We start from the raw sequence: 17,507 nt of genomic DNA, 5'->3' as shown, positions 1-17,507 counted from the left end.
TACCATCTTGTAAACCTTTCACTCTATCCTTCTGTCACAAATCACCTCCAACACTTGGTTCCACTCACTCCACCCTGGCTGCACTCTGTTCTTCACCTCTCTTGTGCGCTGTCTGTTGTTTTGGATTTTTGACCTTAGGTATTTAGACTCATCTGTCTTCTCTGCTCCCTACAGCTTTGCAGTTACATCTGTCTCCCTCTCATGCACAACACATGCATTGTCTTGCTTCTACCGACTTTGGAGAGATGAGAGCCATCTCTCCACGAAGAGAGCTTATTATCACTAAAGATCACACTGTACCAACATCACTGTCCACGGAGACCGCTGCCTGACCTCATCCTACCTCTCTCTGCCTGGCTTTTTTTGCACTGGCGGAAGCAACCTTCCAAACCCTAATATCCTGTCGTATTTTTCACTCGCAGCTTTACTTTATCCTTTAGTTTTAGGTAACTATAATAACCTTATTTGAGAATAGTTGTGCGAAACTTCCTGGCTTTTATTTTGAAAACAACGATCGGAAATGTCCAGGTTTCTGTCTGAGTAACTTGACGCTTGGAAGACGATGCAGGGGAGACTCGAGGCCGCCGGAGAGGACTCCGCATTTCAAGGAAAACAGCCACCTAGAAATAATGATGGATCATAGTTGGCTCAAACACCTGATGAAGACACTGAATACTCGCCGTATGAAGCAGGCTGGGCGTGTTTAAAGCCAGCCGGCTCAAGTATCCGCTTTTACATCCTCAGCCACCGGACGTTGGTAGGCGACTGCCCGGCTTGCTAGCCCGCAGTCCTTCAAAATCTCTGCTCCACAATCACGGACCTTCTCCATTTATTTTTTATTTTTTCAGTGGCATTACGAAACCTAGCAAGTATACAAGGGGCTGGATTAACAAAAAACGCACGTCTACTTTCAATACAGTGAAGGTGTAACCTGCTAGTCCTCTATTTCACATCTGACCGCTGGGATCGAGCTAGCATCATCTGGAGTTGGACGCTGGCGCGGCTCCCCTACAGCATCCTTGCCTGCGCCGCTGCACCGGAATGCTAACTAACGAGGAAATGGCTTTAACATGACCGCGAACCCTTCGCCTCTCAAACGCCTAGCGCTTGTAGGTGGCACACGGACACTTTAGATGTCAAATGTAATGTCCGCCGGGAGCTTGCATCATGCGTGTGGCTTTCCGCGTCTGTCTCCAGCCTCGCGGATGACACTCGCACAGGTACCGGCGGTTCAAAGCGAGCAGCGACGGCGCGCGCACACAGTTGCCGGGTAGCGCTTACAGACTTCTCCTGAGCTAGCTAGCGCCGAGCTAGGCGGCTAACAGCACAAAACAATAATTAAAAAAAAACAAAGCAAAAAACAAACAAACAACAACCCCAAAACAAAACAAAACAAAAAAAACCTCACAACCAATACCAATGGTTTCCCATAAGGTTTTAGTCGCAATAATCTTACTGAACGTGTATATAGGTGTACAGTCAGTTTTTTACTTATTCGGCGGTGTCCTTTTAACCGTCCTCTTTGCTATGGCATTTTTAAATGGACCCAGGCTGCTGGACTGGGCGAGTTCACCTCCACATCTTCAGTTCAACAAATACGTCCTTACGGGATACCGGCCAATTTCCTCCGTGCAGGACTGCATCAGAAGCTTGTTTTACCTGCACAATGAACTTGGAAACATATACACTCACGGTGAGTACAACAAAAATCAGATTGGAGTGCTTAGTCAGCAGGTGAGATTTGTGTAGAGAGGGAGACAGACCCTGTACCTGCTGAAGGATGCACTGCCAGACTCTGCAACACAGGCTGGGAAGCTTTCATGAAGGCATGCATGACTCACACTCTTTTTTATTTTAAATATACATTATTTATCCAGATGACAGCAATTTACAAAGTCATCATTTCTTGTACAACTCTTCAGTGTGATTCATCTAAAACGTACAATAACAGAACACAAAAGCAGAACATGGTTTGACTGACTGATTTTTTATTTTTTTTTATTTTTAATGTGTCATGCATAAGGGAATCAGTCCAATCCAAACAGGCTTACAAGGCACAAATAGGAAGAAACCAGAGCTAGAGTAGGACCATACAAATTACAAGAGTACTAAAGAAATAATCCAGCTTTGAAGTCTCACGCATTAGGAGCAAAGGCAGCAGACTCATAGACATCAAAAATGATTAAAAACCATCTTCAGTCATCATCAGCGTATCAACACATTTATGGTTTGACAAAGAGCTCATTAACTATCACAGAAGGACAATACAAAATAAACGGATTTATTTTCAAGCATAAAATAAGATTTGGCGATTATCAACCGTTATTACACTAGAAATACCACTGCCAAGTTTATTCAGTTTTCAATGAATGAAAAAAGCAGGAAATCATATACTTTGAAAAGCTGTAATGTTTGCAAGGCAATGTTTGCATTGTTGCAATGTATATACTCCATAATGAGCATATGATGTTTGTAATGAAGTAATTAAGACTGTGATATATATAGATATGTGCATGTAAGTATTTTAGAATTATATTAAAACGAAAATTAAAAGTCTCTTAACTCTCTAGCACTGCATGTTATAAACTAGTTGGTAAGTTATTGTGAGGCCTCTGCACCAGCTCTGGTACATGTGCTGCAGGCAGTGCTGAGAGTATTAAAACAATAGATTTGCTGGATGAAGCATCTGTTTCTGCATGATGTTTATTAAAAGAAAATGTTTTCATGTTGATAAATACTGCCAGTGCCAATATCATTCATGTGAAACACTCAGCCCACCAAAGAGCTGAAATCCAGCTCACTGGAATGCTTTGCGGAGAAGAAGGACATCAGTTTGACGTTTGACTGCATTTTGCAGGCTGCTCTTTGCTGCTATACCTAAAACAAAGGATCACATCATGAAAATGTTTGGTCGACCTGTTATTTTCATCTGAGTCATGTCAGTTTTACAGCCTTCTTGCTGGCAGAGACATCAGCCATTGTTTGCCATACCATGCCACAGAAAAGTGATGGGTTTCAGCCCTGTCCACTATACTGTTACATTTCTCTGTCATGACGTTAGAAAAATGTAACATGTGGAAAAATTGAGGCATATTCTTGAAATAGCAGAGATTTTTCTTCAGATTTCTCAGGCTGTTCATCAGTTTTATACATGTTACTTCTATTAAAGGCTGAGCTTATGTGAAATTCTGGCACCCACCACTTAGGTTTTGGCCTTTTGCAGAAGAGGATCTAATTTACTCAAACTTAAAATACATTTTTGATTAACAAGCATCCAAAAATAACAGGAAAAAGCAAAAACTTGTATTAACTAATGTAACAAAGGCTCTTTGTCTTAACTGTATTGCACCAGTCGTGCTTGTGTGCATTTTCACCCTTGAAAGGCACATTTTTAATTCATGAGAAACACTGAAATGCTGATGTTTTAAAGAATGTGCTTAAACTTCTTTGCATTAACTAAAAGTTTAGGTGTTTTTCACAGGCCCAACTTTTCCAAGTTTCGAAACCTTGGCTTTGAGTATCTGCCAATGCCGAGTAGTGTTAGATAAATAAGCTGTAATCCTTAACATGGATAAAAAATGGGGAATATGAAGGCAGCATTAGTCTCCACTTAAACTTTGTTTTTCAGCTTTGTAAGAATAAATGGTCATGCCTAATTACTGAGCGTTTAAAAGTCTTCTTTCAGTCAGGATTCACAATGATGAAACTTTCCATCGTGTTGTGTACGTCTCATTACTAGTTTAGTAAACGTTAGGTCCCGGATGTCTTGCCTGCAAAGAAATAATCTTGGCTCAACTTTGCATAGTCATTTTCAAGTGCGGTTCCACGCCTGCTTAGAACAAATGCAGCAATCACAACGTGATCAGGAGTGTGACTGTACCTATGTAATCTAAGACCTATTCTGGATCAAAATAAAAAGTTAGTTTTATAAATGTTTACATTTTGAGTTTTAGCAATGAGGATAATCTGTGGCTCGCTCACTGGCTAACGACTTGTGACTGACAAATCGTGACGTCTATCTTTTATACTGTGGTGGTCAAGTAAATGCATCGGACTGAACCGAATACATCATCCCGTAGATCAGCACACTGTCGTTGCTTGATTTTGCTTTTTCAACTCAGGATTAAAATTATATCCAATCCAAATATCAGAGCAGAGCATCCCTAATCTGGCCCTGTTAAAAACAGAAATTAAATGGATTTGACACCCCTGATTTAAGCCAGTAGTGCCCAACTTATTCAAAGGACTCTATTTTAAAAGCTGTCACCCTCCCAAGGTGATTTTATTTGGTTTAGATGTTAACTGTATGGCAGTTTTGCAAAGAAGGAATTTTTGTTGGCAAAGAAATGTTTTCCAAGACTTTCCTGCTTGGAGGCAAGTGTTTAAACGTGGACTGAATTCTTAAAAAGCAGTTTGACTTGCACGTAATAGCAGACTTGTACGTAAGAGCAGATGAGAAACGCTGTTTTTCATCTCTCTTGAACTGTGTGTTTACACAATGTGCAATTCTTTTAATAGTTTGCTACAAGCCCAGATTAATTGCAGAATTGTGTTAATCTGTTCAGCCAAAGGTGAGATTGAGGTGTTGGCCTGTTAGCAGTTTGCGTGGTGGGTTTTTTCTATTTTCAAACTGAGATGATTAGACAGCCTGTAATGTGGCACTCAGCAGCATGACTTGTGTCTTTTGCCCTCCTCTTTTCATATCAAAGTGCAATCTGGATGGTGTAATTTAACTTTGTTGTGGCGCTCCAGCATCCAGCAGTCACGGCGCAGTTAAACAGCATCAGTGATTATCAGCTAAGTGGCTCTGGATGTCTTTATTGCACTCCAGTGATGTTGGCTTAGCGTGTGACCTCAACATAACAGGCTAATGTTTAATCTAATGAGCATTATTTTTAAGTTTTCCAGATCTGAGAAGAAGAAGAAAAAGCTGCGCTGTGCTTGTAATTCTTCTTTATTATTGTGCTGTAACATTTCGGCTGAGTTTCATGAGCCGGCTTGTTTTGCATATAAACTGAAAACATCCTGCCCGCAGCTCAGGTCTCAGATACTCAGAGGTCCTCGCTCCCGCTGCTGTGTCCACGCCTGACTTCAACTCGCCAGCTCAGGGCGAATGCTGAGAGGGAGATAATGTGCTTAAAATAGATGTGTTACAGTTGCATGCCATTCCTTGTATCACCTGCCTTGTCTTCAGTGAGAGCAAATATGAGAGAAAGGGAGGAGTGCTGTAGGTGTGTCTCAGAGTGATAAGAGCCGTATGTAAGCGGATCAAATTTCAAGGTCTGCATTTTGCTCACGTAGCAATCAAATTCCCTGCCAAACAGGGAAACTTAAATGGGAGCCGTGTAGCCATTAGCAGCGTGGCCTTTTGCTGCATCAGAATTAGAGCTTAGTGGGAGCTTTGGCTTTCTCTCAATGGGGAATCACTGATACATTGGTGCCAATCATGTAGGTTTCCCCTTTGGCTCTTCTTGCTGGTATCTGTGCACTCTCAGCAGCCATTCACAGCTACTGATTCTCATATAGTGTGAAAAACAGCGTCCTCGATTCCAGAAACTCCTGAGCGAGATAATCCATCACCGTAAACACGACACATTAATTTGCTTTTGTCAGAGTTGAGCGGATGGTTTTCATACCAGCGTGCGTGCATATTACCTCATATTACCTTTACAAGCAGAGGTAAAAGATGGTGCTTGTCATCAGATTTGTTAAAAGTGTTGCATAAACAGGCATTATTTGACACAAGAAGCACTGCTGTCAGGACGTGTGTGTCTTTACATATGAGATAAGATAAGCTTTACTTTATTCATTCCAGAAGTTTTGAGAAAGTATATTTTTTCTTGTATGGAATAACAATGAAAATAATATACTAAATAATAATAATAATAATAATAATAATACCAATAGTAATTATATTATTAAATGGAGGTACATAAAGCAGGTAATATTATTTATAAATATAATGAAATAAAATAAATAAAATATAGAAATTAAATAGTGATATGAATGTTAATTAAATCAAAGTTACGAGATATATGCATGTATTAATAATAATGATTTTAAAATATAAAATGCAGATTAAAAGGTTAAATAAAATGAAGTATTGGTATTTAATATTTTACTGTATTGTGTTTTTATAAAAGACATTTTTTAAATTATTAATTAAATTATTGCCCTGTATTAAGCTCAGCCTTTTACATGACGTTCTGTTGTTTAGACTATTTAGACTTTTATGTAGCTCATTAATTTCATTTGATTATTCAAATTCTTATTTTTTCTATTTATTTAAAGTTTATTTGATCTTTCTCTTGTGTCGTTTTAACATTACAATTTCTGCCTAATTACCTTTAACATAAACACAGTTTAAAAACCACCTCCAGTCTTTTCCTGTTTCACAGTGTGTTTATTTTTCCACTTCCAGTCATTACACATGCTTTTAAATTTACAGATCAGAGTGGTTCTACAAAGATAAAAACTAAAAGTGTTTCACTTCTGTATGAATTGACTTGTTGAGCCCTAGAAGGACTTTAAATTAAACCCCTGTGTAGTAAAAAACCCATTTTTAAATACCACTACATTCCCATTCAGCGAGTATTTGTATTTGGAGGCTGATTCCAGAGCAACTACAAACTCTTGAGTCATGCCACATTCTGCAGATGTGATAAAGTCAGTCTTTTACAAGTCTTTTATTGTATGGTAAGCTTAAGGTAAAGCCTTCTTTTATAACCACTGCTCTCTCGGTTTCTCTGCCTGCTCACTCTTCAGGCATCCCTCTGGTTTGCTTCCTGGTGCTGCTGCCTCTTAACATCCCCTGGTCTCAGATCAGCGTGACATGGCTGGGTGTGGTGCACTTCCTGGCCTGCCTGTCACCCCAGCTGGGCTCTGTGGTCTACCACCTGTTCATGAACCACGAGGGAGGGGAGCCAGTCTACCACACCCTCCTGAAGCTGGACGTGTGTGGAATCTGCATGATCAACACGCTGGGTGAGGCCTCATGGATTCATTGTCAGCTGTTGTTCTCTTATTGCTGATCTGTTTTCTTCCAGGATGGAATTGATTGTCAGTGATTTACCGTGCAAGTGTTTTGCTTGGAGGTGTACCAGTATTGATTTGTCGCAACACACTCTTTGCAAGCAATGATTCGAGCTCTGAAATGATTATTGATCTGTCCATGCTGCCTACATCACCCTATTGTAAGAAAAAATGACAGGCACATTATTTTTTATTTCTTTATAGACTTCTACACTTTGAATGAACCTTTTAGATTTGCCCACTACACCGATAATACAGTACATTCATTATTAATATTGTGACATGGGAATAACAGGAATTGTGCCAGGAATTTTTACCAACCCTGCAACCTGCCAGGCCTAAGCACCGGGGATATTTATTCATCTTTACGACCAAAGCTACAACCCTTACGTTATCTCCTGTTCCCATTAACTGTTTTTAACCATAAAACATATTTGGAAAATCTACAATAAAGTCTAAAAAAGGGATTAAACACCTAAGAAACATTGTGACGTATTACTGTTTTACCTGATAATCTGATGTCCATCCACTTATGCCCACTAATAAATCATTTAGGTAGGCTAAATCATTCATCAGTGTATGTTAACAAGGTTAAATATGATATAAATGTTCTTTTCATGCTAGTTGCGGATAAAGTATCCTTTGTGTTTCATCACAGAGCTGCATAGACAAAGGTCTTTCTGTCTGTGCCATTCAGCAATTATCAATTAGTCGTTTGTCGGCTGCACTTTTTTTGAGGGGTCGCTGCAATGGTACATAAGCATCTGAGTATTGGAATAGGAAAGGATTTTTATGCTAGATCCCCTTTGTGACACAAGCCTCCTGGTGTATTCAGAGTTAGGGCATGCACTAGAAGAACACTAACTTGTGACTTCCTGTGCTTTGGTTGCACAGTTTTACCCAATTAGTTGTTGAGAAAATACCATGAAAGCAGTTGGCATCATGTAATTGTACTAAATTCCTTCATCCCCTTAAATTCACTGTTGTAGCCGGATCTGAAATCCTTTCTATCTAAAGGTTTAGCAGCAAAGTCTAGAGGCTATGAATAACTAGGGTTATTACATGATAAAAAGAACAGAATAACAGCTCTCAGGAATGCAGACAGACGAGTGGATACACATCCTCCCGAATGAACTAATGCATACGCTTCATGTGAACGTAAAGAAAACTCTGTCAGGATTAGTGAAGTTAAACAGACTCAAATGCAGGGCAGACAGAGAGTAAAACAATATGAATATTAATGGACAGACCTACAGGTAATTTTCAGGATTTTCAGCAAGTAAATAACAAAACTCCAACAGAAGGGAACCGAAGATGGTTAGCAGTGCAGAATTAGGCAAGAAGACAAAGGCAAAGGCAAATATAGCTTTAGACAGAGGACAGACTGGGAAACAATAAACATGTGAGAATAATTAAAGCAGGAAATCCAAAAAGGAAGGAAAATCCACAAAAGCAGGAAACAATGAAACATGTAAGAAAATGAACCTTTACAGTAAAATATGAGTCAACTAAAAGACTAATAAGTCACCCTGCCGACAGGAGGACTCAGGTAGGAGAACACAGAGGGCAGGAGAAGTCTAACAACAATGTAATATATAACAAGGATCACTTCATCTTTTTCTCTTTGCCTACAAATGATTTTCCATTTGCAGTTAAAATGAATCAGAAGAAAACAGTTAATGATCACATCTGAGTCACAAATTAATTGTGTCTTGTTCGGTTAATGGACTCATCACCCTCAGCTCAAGGTGACTGTGAGTTTGATAAAACAGAAATGCTTTCAGTCTACAAAATAATAACTTTTCCGTTGAAACAACGTCCTCTACTTATTTGATTTTTTCCTTTGTGCTAAAAAAAACTCCTTTATTTTACTGAGTTATCCACATCTAGAAAGCTTAGCTTATTTAGTAGCCGTATTTAGGAACAGTGCACTTAAAGCTCAGTTGAACATTAGCAGAACTGAACGCTGCAAATCTAAGGGGCAGACTCTGCAATATTAGCAGTCTTGATTCATGATTAAGCTTGTTGAACAAGTACTTTGATGGAGGACCCTTATTAGCTTTTGACCCACAAAGGTTATGACTATGGTTACAGCAATGAATGACACAGTTATTAACTCTAATAAAATGATTTCACTCAACCTGGGTTCACCTTCTCAGTAACGGCACTACCTGCTGATTGTGTGTCAGAGAGGACAGGCTGCAGACCCCTAATGACAACATAGAGAAAAACAAAGGGCCAAATTTTACAATACTGACGATTCACACACTTGGTCCTGAATACGTTTTACAGTCCACATGCTTCTATTTTTAGTCGCACACTGTAAATATCTGTCCCATCAATGTTGCCTTCCTGTTGAGTTCTCTAGAAAAGAGAACTGCCTCCTTATTTCAGTAACCTCATCATCCACTTCCTGTAATGTGACATAAAAAATACAAAGTTGGAGGTTGTTTCAGCCACCTTCCTGCACAGTTGAACTGTGATTACTGAAACCATCAAGCTTTGGCCAAAAGCACAGAGTTACACACGCAGCTTTAAAGGGTCAACGATTCAACCTTTGTGCTTTTCACGAGGCGTGGCTTCATCGCTCTTCTGACTTCCCTGTGTCTTTTTTCGTGTCTTAGGAGCGCTGCCTATCGTCTACACCACACTGCTGTGCTACCCATTTATCCGCACTGTGGCCCTTTTAGTCTACATCCTGCTGTCCAGCCACGCCATCTACTGCGCCGTCACCGCTCGGAGCAGCGTTCGGCGGTTGCGCTCCTTCGCCTGGCAAGCGCTGTTTCGCTTCTCCTTCTTCCTGCTCCGCTGGGTGGGCGTGGGCGGCGGCAGTCCCACCTCGCTACGCCACTTTCTCACGATGGATGCACTGGCCGTGCTGGGCGGGGTCATCAACATCACGCGCATCCCGGAGCGCTTTTGGCCGGGTCTCTTCGACTACTGGTGCAACAGCCACCAGATCATGCATGTACTGGTGGTGATCTCCATCCTTTACCTGCACTGGGGCGTGCTGGACGACCTTCTCTGGATCACCAGCTACGACTGCCCCTCAGATTGACCCACACAGCAGCCCCCCGGCCCCTCACAAGGAGTGCTGGAACATACCATTGAAAGACCTCTGGGGGGAGGGGGGAGCCTGGAAAGGGAAGGGAAAGGACAGGGATCACAGAAACTAATGCTGTGCATGTGTTCACTTCATGCGCTGAAACTCAGAATGTTCATATCTTCGTCCATCTTGATTTGTGCGAATGCAGGTAAAAGTATGTCGAGTAACACGCACAATCATTCTGACTTGCTCAGTTGCCACAAACTTGGTGCAAAGGTGTATACATAGACACATGAACACACACACACAGACACATTCATACACAAACCGATAAAAAAAGTTGAAAATTATTAACCAAGTTTTAAACCCTATAATGTCTTAGGTAAAGGTTACAGCTCGAAGCCTTTTACATAATGATAGAAGTTTCTTTTAAGGATTACTTGATGTCGTTGATTAAAATGGTCTAAATCAGTGGTTCTGAAAGTTGGGTCTACGACACACAGCTAAAATATCTAGTGATAAATTTCCTATAAATTGCTGAAATTACATTCTGATCTTAAAAAGTGGCGATCTACAGATGGAGACTATATTTTGTATCCTTTAATCACACCCATGTTATCTTTGGACGAGTAGAAACTGACACGTGTCTAAAATGTTTAGATTTAAAAGTTTCATAATTTTGGCATGCAAGAGTAGAAATGGTAGTAAGCATGCGGTTTGTCAGTGTTGGGATTATAAGCGAGACCTTGGAAAAATGTTCTTGCCTGTCGCCTCAGGAATACACCGAGCTCAGCTGTGTTGCATTCCAAGTCTCATGCTGCTCCCGAAGCTGATCTCGCCCACTCACGACAATGCTTGCAAATCCATCAGACAGGTTGCGGCACGCCCCAGAAGCAGCTTTGTGTCCTGAGTGTTTTTTATGGAAGCTGCATTAAGATGCACAGAGTAGGGCCGGAATACAGACCCAGAAGAGCAAAGAGTGTCTTGTCAATTTTGAAAGAGTGCCGGGCGGTATTCTGATTCTAATTTAATTCATCTGAATATGAATTTAAGAAAGTAATGAGGCTTTTTACTGGTAGAGACCTAGAAAAGACAAAACACTTACTGTGACCTTTGGAGGGGTTTATATGTGGTAAAACATTTTGTGTAAGAAGTACTTTGGAGTGTTTTGAGAAGGGGCTTGTATTAACTTTTCAAACTCAAGGTTACCACTGTGTGTTAACGCCACTGAGGGTTTCATAAAAATTTAAGGGGCTGGGTGAGTGGGAGGAAAATTCATGACAAAACCTCAGAACTTTCAAGATTGAAGCTGTAAAAAGGACAGAATGGCACATTTATGAGGAAAAAGTCAGAAGTTTATATTCCTGAATCGCCTGTGTGGTCTGCCTCTTTTCCTCTTGCCTGGCAGCTCCATCTTCAACATCATTTGTCCAGTATATGCACTACCCCTCCTCTGCACATGTCCAAACTATCTCAGCCTTGCCAATTCGGGTCCATACATCACAGCAGGTCTCACCATCTTGTAAACCTTTCCCTTCATTCTTGCTACTAACAAATCACTCCTGGCACTTGTCCCCACCCGCCCCACTCTGTTCTTCACCTCTGTTGTGCACTGTCTGCTCCTTTGGAGGGTTGACACCAGGTATTTAAACTACCTGGTAATTCTACCTTCTACTGACTTTAATTCCCACCCCCACCTCGGAGCCATCTGTCACTCCTACCGCACACCTCACCACTGTCTCTCTATCCTTATGCATGTCTTGCACCACTCTCCCATACTTCTCTGTCACTCTTGACTTTCTCATGCAGTTACATAGTTCCTCTTTTGAGACCCTATCATATCGTTCGATCCACAAAGACACAAGTCTTACCTGCTCTATACTTCTCCATCAACACTATCAAAGCAAACATCACGTCTGTAGTGCGCTTTCTCGTTTTGAAACCATACTGCTGCTGACTGGTCATCACCTCTCTTTTTCATGGCATGGCTCATCACCTTCATCCTGCTGTACTTACTACAGCTCTGCACATGACCTTTGTTCTTGAAAATCAGCACCAGTACACTTTATTCCGGAGACACCTGCTCTCTCCAGGGTTTTGGTAAACAAGCTGATTGAAGATCCACTGCCCTTTCTCCCAGACATCTCCATACCTCCACAGGTATGTCTGGACCAACTGCCTTTTCATAGCTGCCCTCACGTCCTCCTTTCTAATCCTCTGCACTTTCTGATTCACAAACTGTCCTCCATGTGTCCTCCTCTCTCTCATTTTCTTCACTCATCAGCTCTTCAAAGCACTCCTACCACCTCTCTACACTCTCTTCAGTTATAAGTACATTTCCATTTCTATCCTTAATCACCCTGCACATCTTTTCCAGTTGAATATCTCCACCTAGCCAATCAATACAAGTTCTTTCCTTAGTGTCCAACTTTACGTAACACTCACTGCAAGTCTTTGCTTTGCCGTTTCTTTTGTTGCTGTACTCCTAGCATCCCAGTAGTCCTGTCTTTCTTTAGTCAACCACCTAGGCTTCTTTGTCATCCTGAAGATACACAAAATACCTTCTTTGCAGTTGCGCTTTCCCAGTCATTAATTAACTTTCACTACCACCCAGAAACTCAACTCATCTCCTCCCTAAACTCTGTACAGCATTCTTCCTTCTTCAACTTCTAACTCTACCGTCCTGTAGAAATTTGCGCTCATACCACAAGCACTGTTTTAAAAATAAACACTCTATGCAGACCAAATGAAACGCCCCTCAACCCGACGTCGATTCGCATGAGAAACAGTGACCGGTGTATTCCTGGGGTAAAGGCTCCCTGCCCCCAGACGAGTTTAAAAACCCCTCGTCCAAATGATATGACAGTCTTTGTCTACACTTGCGCAGCATATTCATATCTCACATCACATACACAGCACGCACTCTCACGCACCTTTGTTTTTACACATGTACAAAGCACTTTTAGAGTTTTAACTTCATCCAACAGACTGAATTTTACAGGACTGTTTAGTTCCCTGTTTTCTGCCACTGCCTCTTTTTCTTCTTTGTCCTCTTTGTCGTCTGAATGGTCCTTACCGAAGGCGTGCGAGGGGCTCATTCCTGAAGCATTGCCAGCAATGAGTTTACCTGCTGAGATGTCCCAGACCACCAGATGGGATCTGTTGAGTGTTATCAGCTTTGTTTGCACCAGTGCCAAAGAAATTCAGGCATTTTTAAATCAGAAAAGAAACTGATGTTTATGAGCTGCCTTTGCCAAACTTTTGCTTATGTCCAGCCAACCCCAAGTTGATTGGTCTTACGCATTTATTATGACCTCCCTTTGTTTGGAAGACGACCGTTTCCATTTGTGCGAGACGTAATTATCTTTTTAAAGGCAGAGCCTGAGTGCTTTGTGAGTCTTCTGCGCAATTATGTATAAAAGCCATTGAGTGTGCGTAGTTGTTTTACACTAAAATGCCACCATGTGCACATAATACATAAAACTATATGTGGCAGTGCTGAAATGTAAAGGGGTAATGACTTTATAATGCTATTTATAGTTATTTGTCTTCTGGCCCCATGCGTAAGGATATATATTTAATCAAGAAATAGATTATATTTATGTTTGTTTTTATTCATTTGTATTAATTTGAATGTGTGTGTCAGCTGCTTAAACAGTTTACATCATTGCAGTGCAGGATCGCTCTGACTGACAGGTCAAATAAGAGGTCAAAGAAAATCCATTGTTTTATTTAAACCCAGCAATTCCGGAGGATTAGCTCCAGATTTTCTCTGCATACAGTTTTTCCTGCCTTCCTGCAATATTTGACGTCTCAGTCACACAGGAACACTGTTGAAAAAGATCTGTCTTTACACGTCGCAGCTCGGCGAGGAAAACAGCTGCAATGTGACCTTTAAAACAGGTGCAGGTCTATTCTGAAGTTATTTATGTCCTCAGGCATGAATGTAGATGTGCTGTGCTTAGATGTTTACTTATATATTGACCCTAAATATTATTATATGGTCAGTCATTTTTGCCACATTATTTATTTATTTAGCTGTACTTGCTTGCACTTTTCTTGAATTGATGTTTAGCCTTTTTAAAGTGGTGATTTATACACTAAGCTGGCCTACGTATGCAGGAATGAACCCCTCTGAACCCGTCTGCCTGTCATGTATGAGTCACAGCACCTTCGTGTGTGTGTCCAGGCTTGTTACTGTTCTGTAGAAGTTATCGTCGCACTCTTCAGTCATGTTCAGGACTGGCTTCTGAAGCCTCATTTCATACCTTGACCTTTTTTAGTGTTTTTTTTTTAAGCATTGGGTTTGTTTCCCACGCCAGTTGCCAGCCATGTTAGCCCACCTTCATCTCGCCAAATTAGCAACGTCTGCTCCCGTGACACTGTCTCACAGATGAAGAAGGATTTCCCAGAGTCTGTATGACATGCATTAACCCCAACATGACCCGACTTTATGAACTTGCCCTCATTTAAAAAGTCAGATATTTGTCTGCTAGTCTCACTCTTACAGTGATGATTATGAATACAATGTAAAAGCTGAAGTTAATGTATTTTTGGCAATTGAATGAAAAAAAATGCATGAAAGTAGCTGTGAAACAGAAACTGATGTCTCATAATGTTAGCTGATTGTTAGTTCACTGTAGCCAGCAACTGATCATTCACTCGGCCGTGGAAATGACTGTGTGGTTAGTTGGAGGTGGCCTTTGGAGTGTGGCGTTACCCTGCAGGAAGAGGATTTGAAGCGATCGGAGGCCATGCATCACAATCAAAACAAACTGCACTGTTCATCGTTCTCCAAAGGGCTTTGAATTCAAGTCAATTCTGAAATACACTTAAAGTCCATATAAATAATGTAAATACATTTATGTAGATTATATACAGTGCAGAAGAATATACAGTGACTCATTTTTAACACGCACACTTGGTTAAGGAAGAAAGATAGGAAGGAATGGGATTACCCACCCAGTGAAGATGCTTAAGACGACTTTACCAAAGTTGAGTTTTGGTTAAAAGATGGAAAGACGTTGAAAAAAAGATGCCGTGGTTGTAAAGAAACACACTACAAACTCCTCAGAGAACCAGCAGTTCACACCCAAATTCAGTTATTTTGGTCAATGTTGAGGTCAGAAATCAAACTAACTTTAGCCTGCAGGCTGTGTGCCATTTAGATGTCTTTTATACCTCCAATAAACTGAAAGCGGGAAAATGTGAATTCCAGCCTTTGTAGCAGCCTGAAAACTCAACTTTGAATAAATTCTGACATAAAGGGACATCTGTCTAAAGGCTAAGGACTGGCTGACCAGATTTAGCCCCGAAAACATCGTCCGTTGGACTCCTGGTGCTTGGCGGGTAATGAGGGACGCAGACGCGGCTCGATGTGGAGCTTCAGATCGATATGAGTTATGTATTTGATTAGCTATGATGATATATATGTGAAAAACACAGGGAAAAAAAGACTGGCATTGGTTTCTGTTCAAATGTAGAGTTGTTTGACCATTTTGTGGCCCTGACTAAGAATGCTTCTGATCATTTAAATGTAACCGCTTTTTTTAAAGACACACGGGAAAGATATGCGCGACCATAGCAGGGGAATCTTGGCGGGCATGTGAATACCTCGTGACTACCACTGGTCTATCTATGCATTATCAGCCGAAGGATACGTAACAGTGAAGTCAATTTGTGTTTGTCAAACGGCTCTCTGATCCGCTGTAACGGAGGGCTCTCTCCCAACATCCTGAGTCTCCCGCTTCTCAGGGTGCCATAACAGTAGCTGTAACATCTGAAGCCTGACCGCTGCTGTCTGAAACATGGACGTGAGACTCACCTGCCCTCTTTAGTCCGGTCTGTTCACGCTGGGAACCCAGCTGTCAGGGTGGGCGCAAGGGCGAAGGAAGGTGGAGCATTTCTCTGAAAACCATGTTGCAGGAGTGGAACCCGGTCAGAAAATTGGTCTTTGTCCTTTTGTCTGTATGTTTAATGAAAAAAGAAAAGACATGATGTATAAAAGCATCACTAACAAATCTAAAACCTTTTTTTTTTTTTTTTTTTAAATATTACACAGGTGCCGGACAGCCTGTTAACAACCTGTTTATAATGGATCACCTGTGTTGTTATATACTGATTATTAATGATTGCTGTTATTCTGTGGATCCTATAATGACACTGGTCTATGTGTACAGGTAATGAGACAAGCCCTTTCTTTTAGGATGAAGGGAGCTTTCTGGAGGGTCTGTCTGTTATTGTCTCCATATCTGCATGGCTTTCTTAATGTGTCAAATGAGTGAGTGTGGCTCCATCTAGTGGAAGTTCATGTTCACTAATGCAGGCATTACTGTAGCTGAACTGCAGCCAAATGAAACGTAACTAACTGGTGGTAATACTGTCACTGCTGGTCTGCAGTTATCCTCCAGCGTTATTTATTTAGATCCCCCAGATCATGTATGTACACATGTGCGTATGAGCTCTCCTGCAGAACCCATGCAAGCATGAAATCTGTATGTTGTCCCGTTTACTTTCGCCTGTTGCACCGACGGGATGCTGATTGCATTCCCAGAGTGCCTCGTTATCCAGTCTGTGTGCTTGCCAATTAATGTGCACGAACTCAGACGGTTTGTTCCTGTGCTGTAGTTCACATGTCTGTGCGACATTAGTGTCCTGTGTAACAGACAGGCTCTCACACTCCTCAGTCTCCAGCAACGATTGTGCAATAAACTGAAGTCTATATTTTTAAATCTGTCATCTCTTTTTTTCCTGTTTGTTGCTGTTTCTTTTAAGATGTATGTGTGTGAGAGAGAGAGAGGAAGAGAGACTATACTTTTATGTGTGTCTTTGTGAGGAATGATTTGAGTTTGAGGTTTTTTACTTGTCCACAAGTATCTGAGTACATGTTCCCATGCCTTGCAGTTTTTTGTGAGCTCCCTACCTACGCATGCATCCTTCAGGTGGACAATAAGCAAAGCAGCTGTCCTCATCAGCCTGGTAATATAATCCCTGCCCGAGGCCACTCCTGCTGACAGCACTCATTTTGGGAGGGTTAAGGGTTGGTTTTAGAGTGTAGGTAAAAATTAGGAATTAGGGTTGGTGTTTGGTACAACAGGGAGTTCAGACTTAGTGTCAGGGTTAAAATTAGATTTGGAGGTTGTTTTATACTTTCAAATTTGGTGTTTTTTTATCCAATGTTTTATTTGATTGTACACCAAAAAAAAAAGCAGTGTATTAAAAACATAGATGCTTTTAATACTTTTATATTTCCTGCAACTAACTACAGGAGAGAGGCAGTTTTCAGGTGGTAGATGCACTTCAGTTTTCACTATCTAAATCTTAGATCACCGTTTTGTTCAGAACGATTTTCAACTTTGAGCATCAGTATCACAGGATATGTACACTGCTCAAAAAAATAAAAGAACACTGAAAACACATCAGAGCTCAC

General features: G+C 41.0%; 1 protein-coding gene across 1 annotated transcript; it reads left to right on the top strand.

Annotated features, from left to right (window-relative positions):
* Positions 1-534: 534 nt before the first annotated feature.
* On the top strand, positions 535-16,809 carry paqr4a (progestin and adipoQ receptor family member IVa). The gene is made up of 3 exons (XM_084925229.1): positions 535-1,693; positions 6,766-6,984; positions 9,657-16,809. Exons 1-3 carry the CDS (start codon positions 1,420-1,422, stop codon positions 10,088-10,090), a joined length of 927 nt encoding a protein of 308 aa, XP_084781355.1. The 5' UTR covers positions 535-1,419; the 3' UTR covers positions 10,091-16,809.
* Positions 16,810-17,507: the final 698 nt, after the last annotated feature.

The sequence above is a fragment of the Perissodus microlepis genome, chromosome 4 (assembly GCF_051167445.1).
Source record: "Perissodus microlepis isolate ML-2025 ecotype Zambia chromosome 4, ASM5116744v1, whole genome shotgun sequence".
In the NCBI taxonomy this organism is placed as follows: domain Eukaryota; kingdom Metazoa; phylum Chordata; class Actinopteri; order Cichliformes; family Cichlidae; genus Perissodus; species Perissodus microlepis.
This window is presented reverse-complemented; position numbering and strand designations above follow the sequence as displayed.

Coding starts and splice junctions, on each gene's coding strand:
- paqr4a (XM_084925229.1), top strand. CDS start 1,420: ATGGTTTCCCATAAGGTTTTAGTCGCAATAATCTTACTGAACGTGTAT. Junction 1,694..6,765: donor TGGAAACATATACACTCACG/GTGAGTACAACA, acceptor CTCACTCTTCAG/GCATCCCTCTGGTTTGCTTC. Junction 6,985..9,656: donor CTGCATGATCAACACGCTGG/GTGAGGCCTCAT, acceptor TTCGTGTCTTAG/GAGCGCTGCCTATCGTCTAC.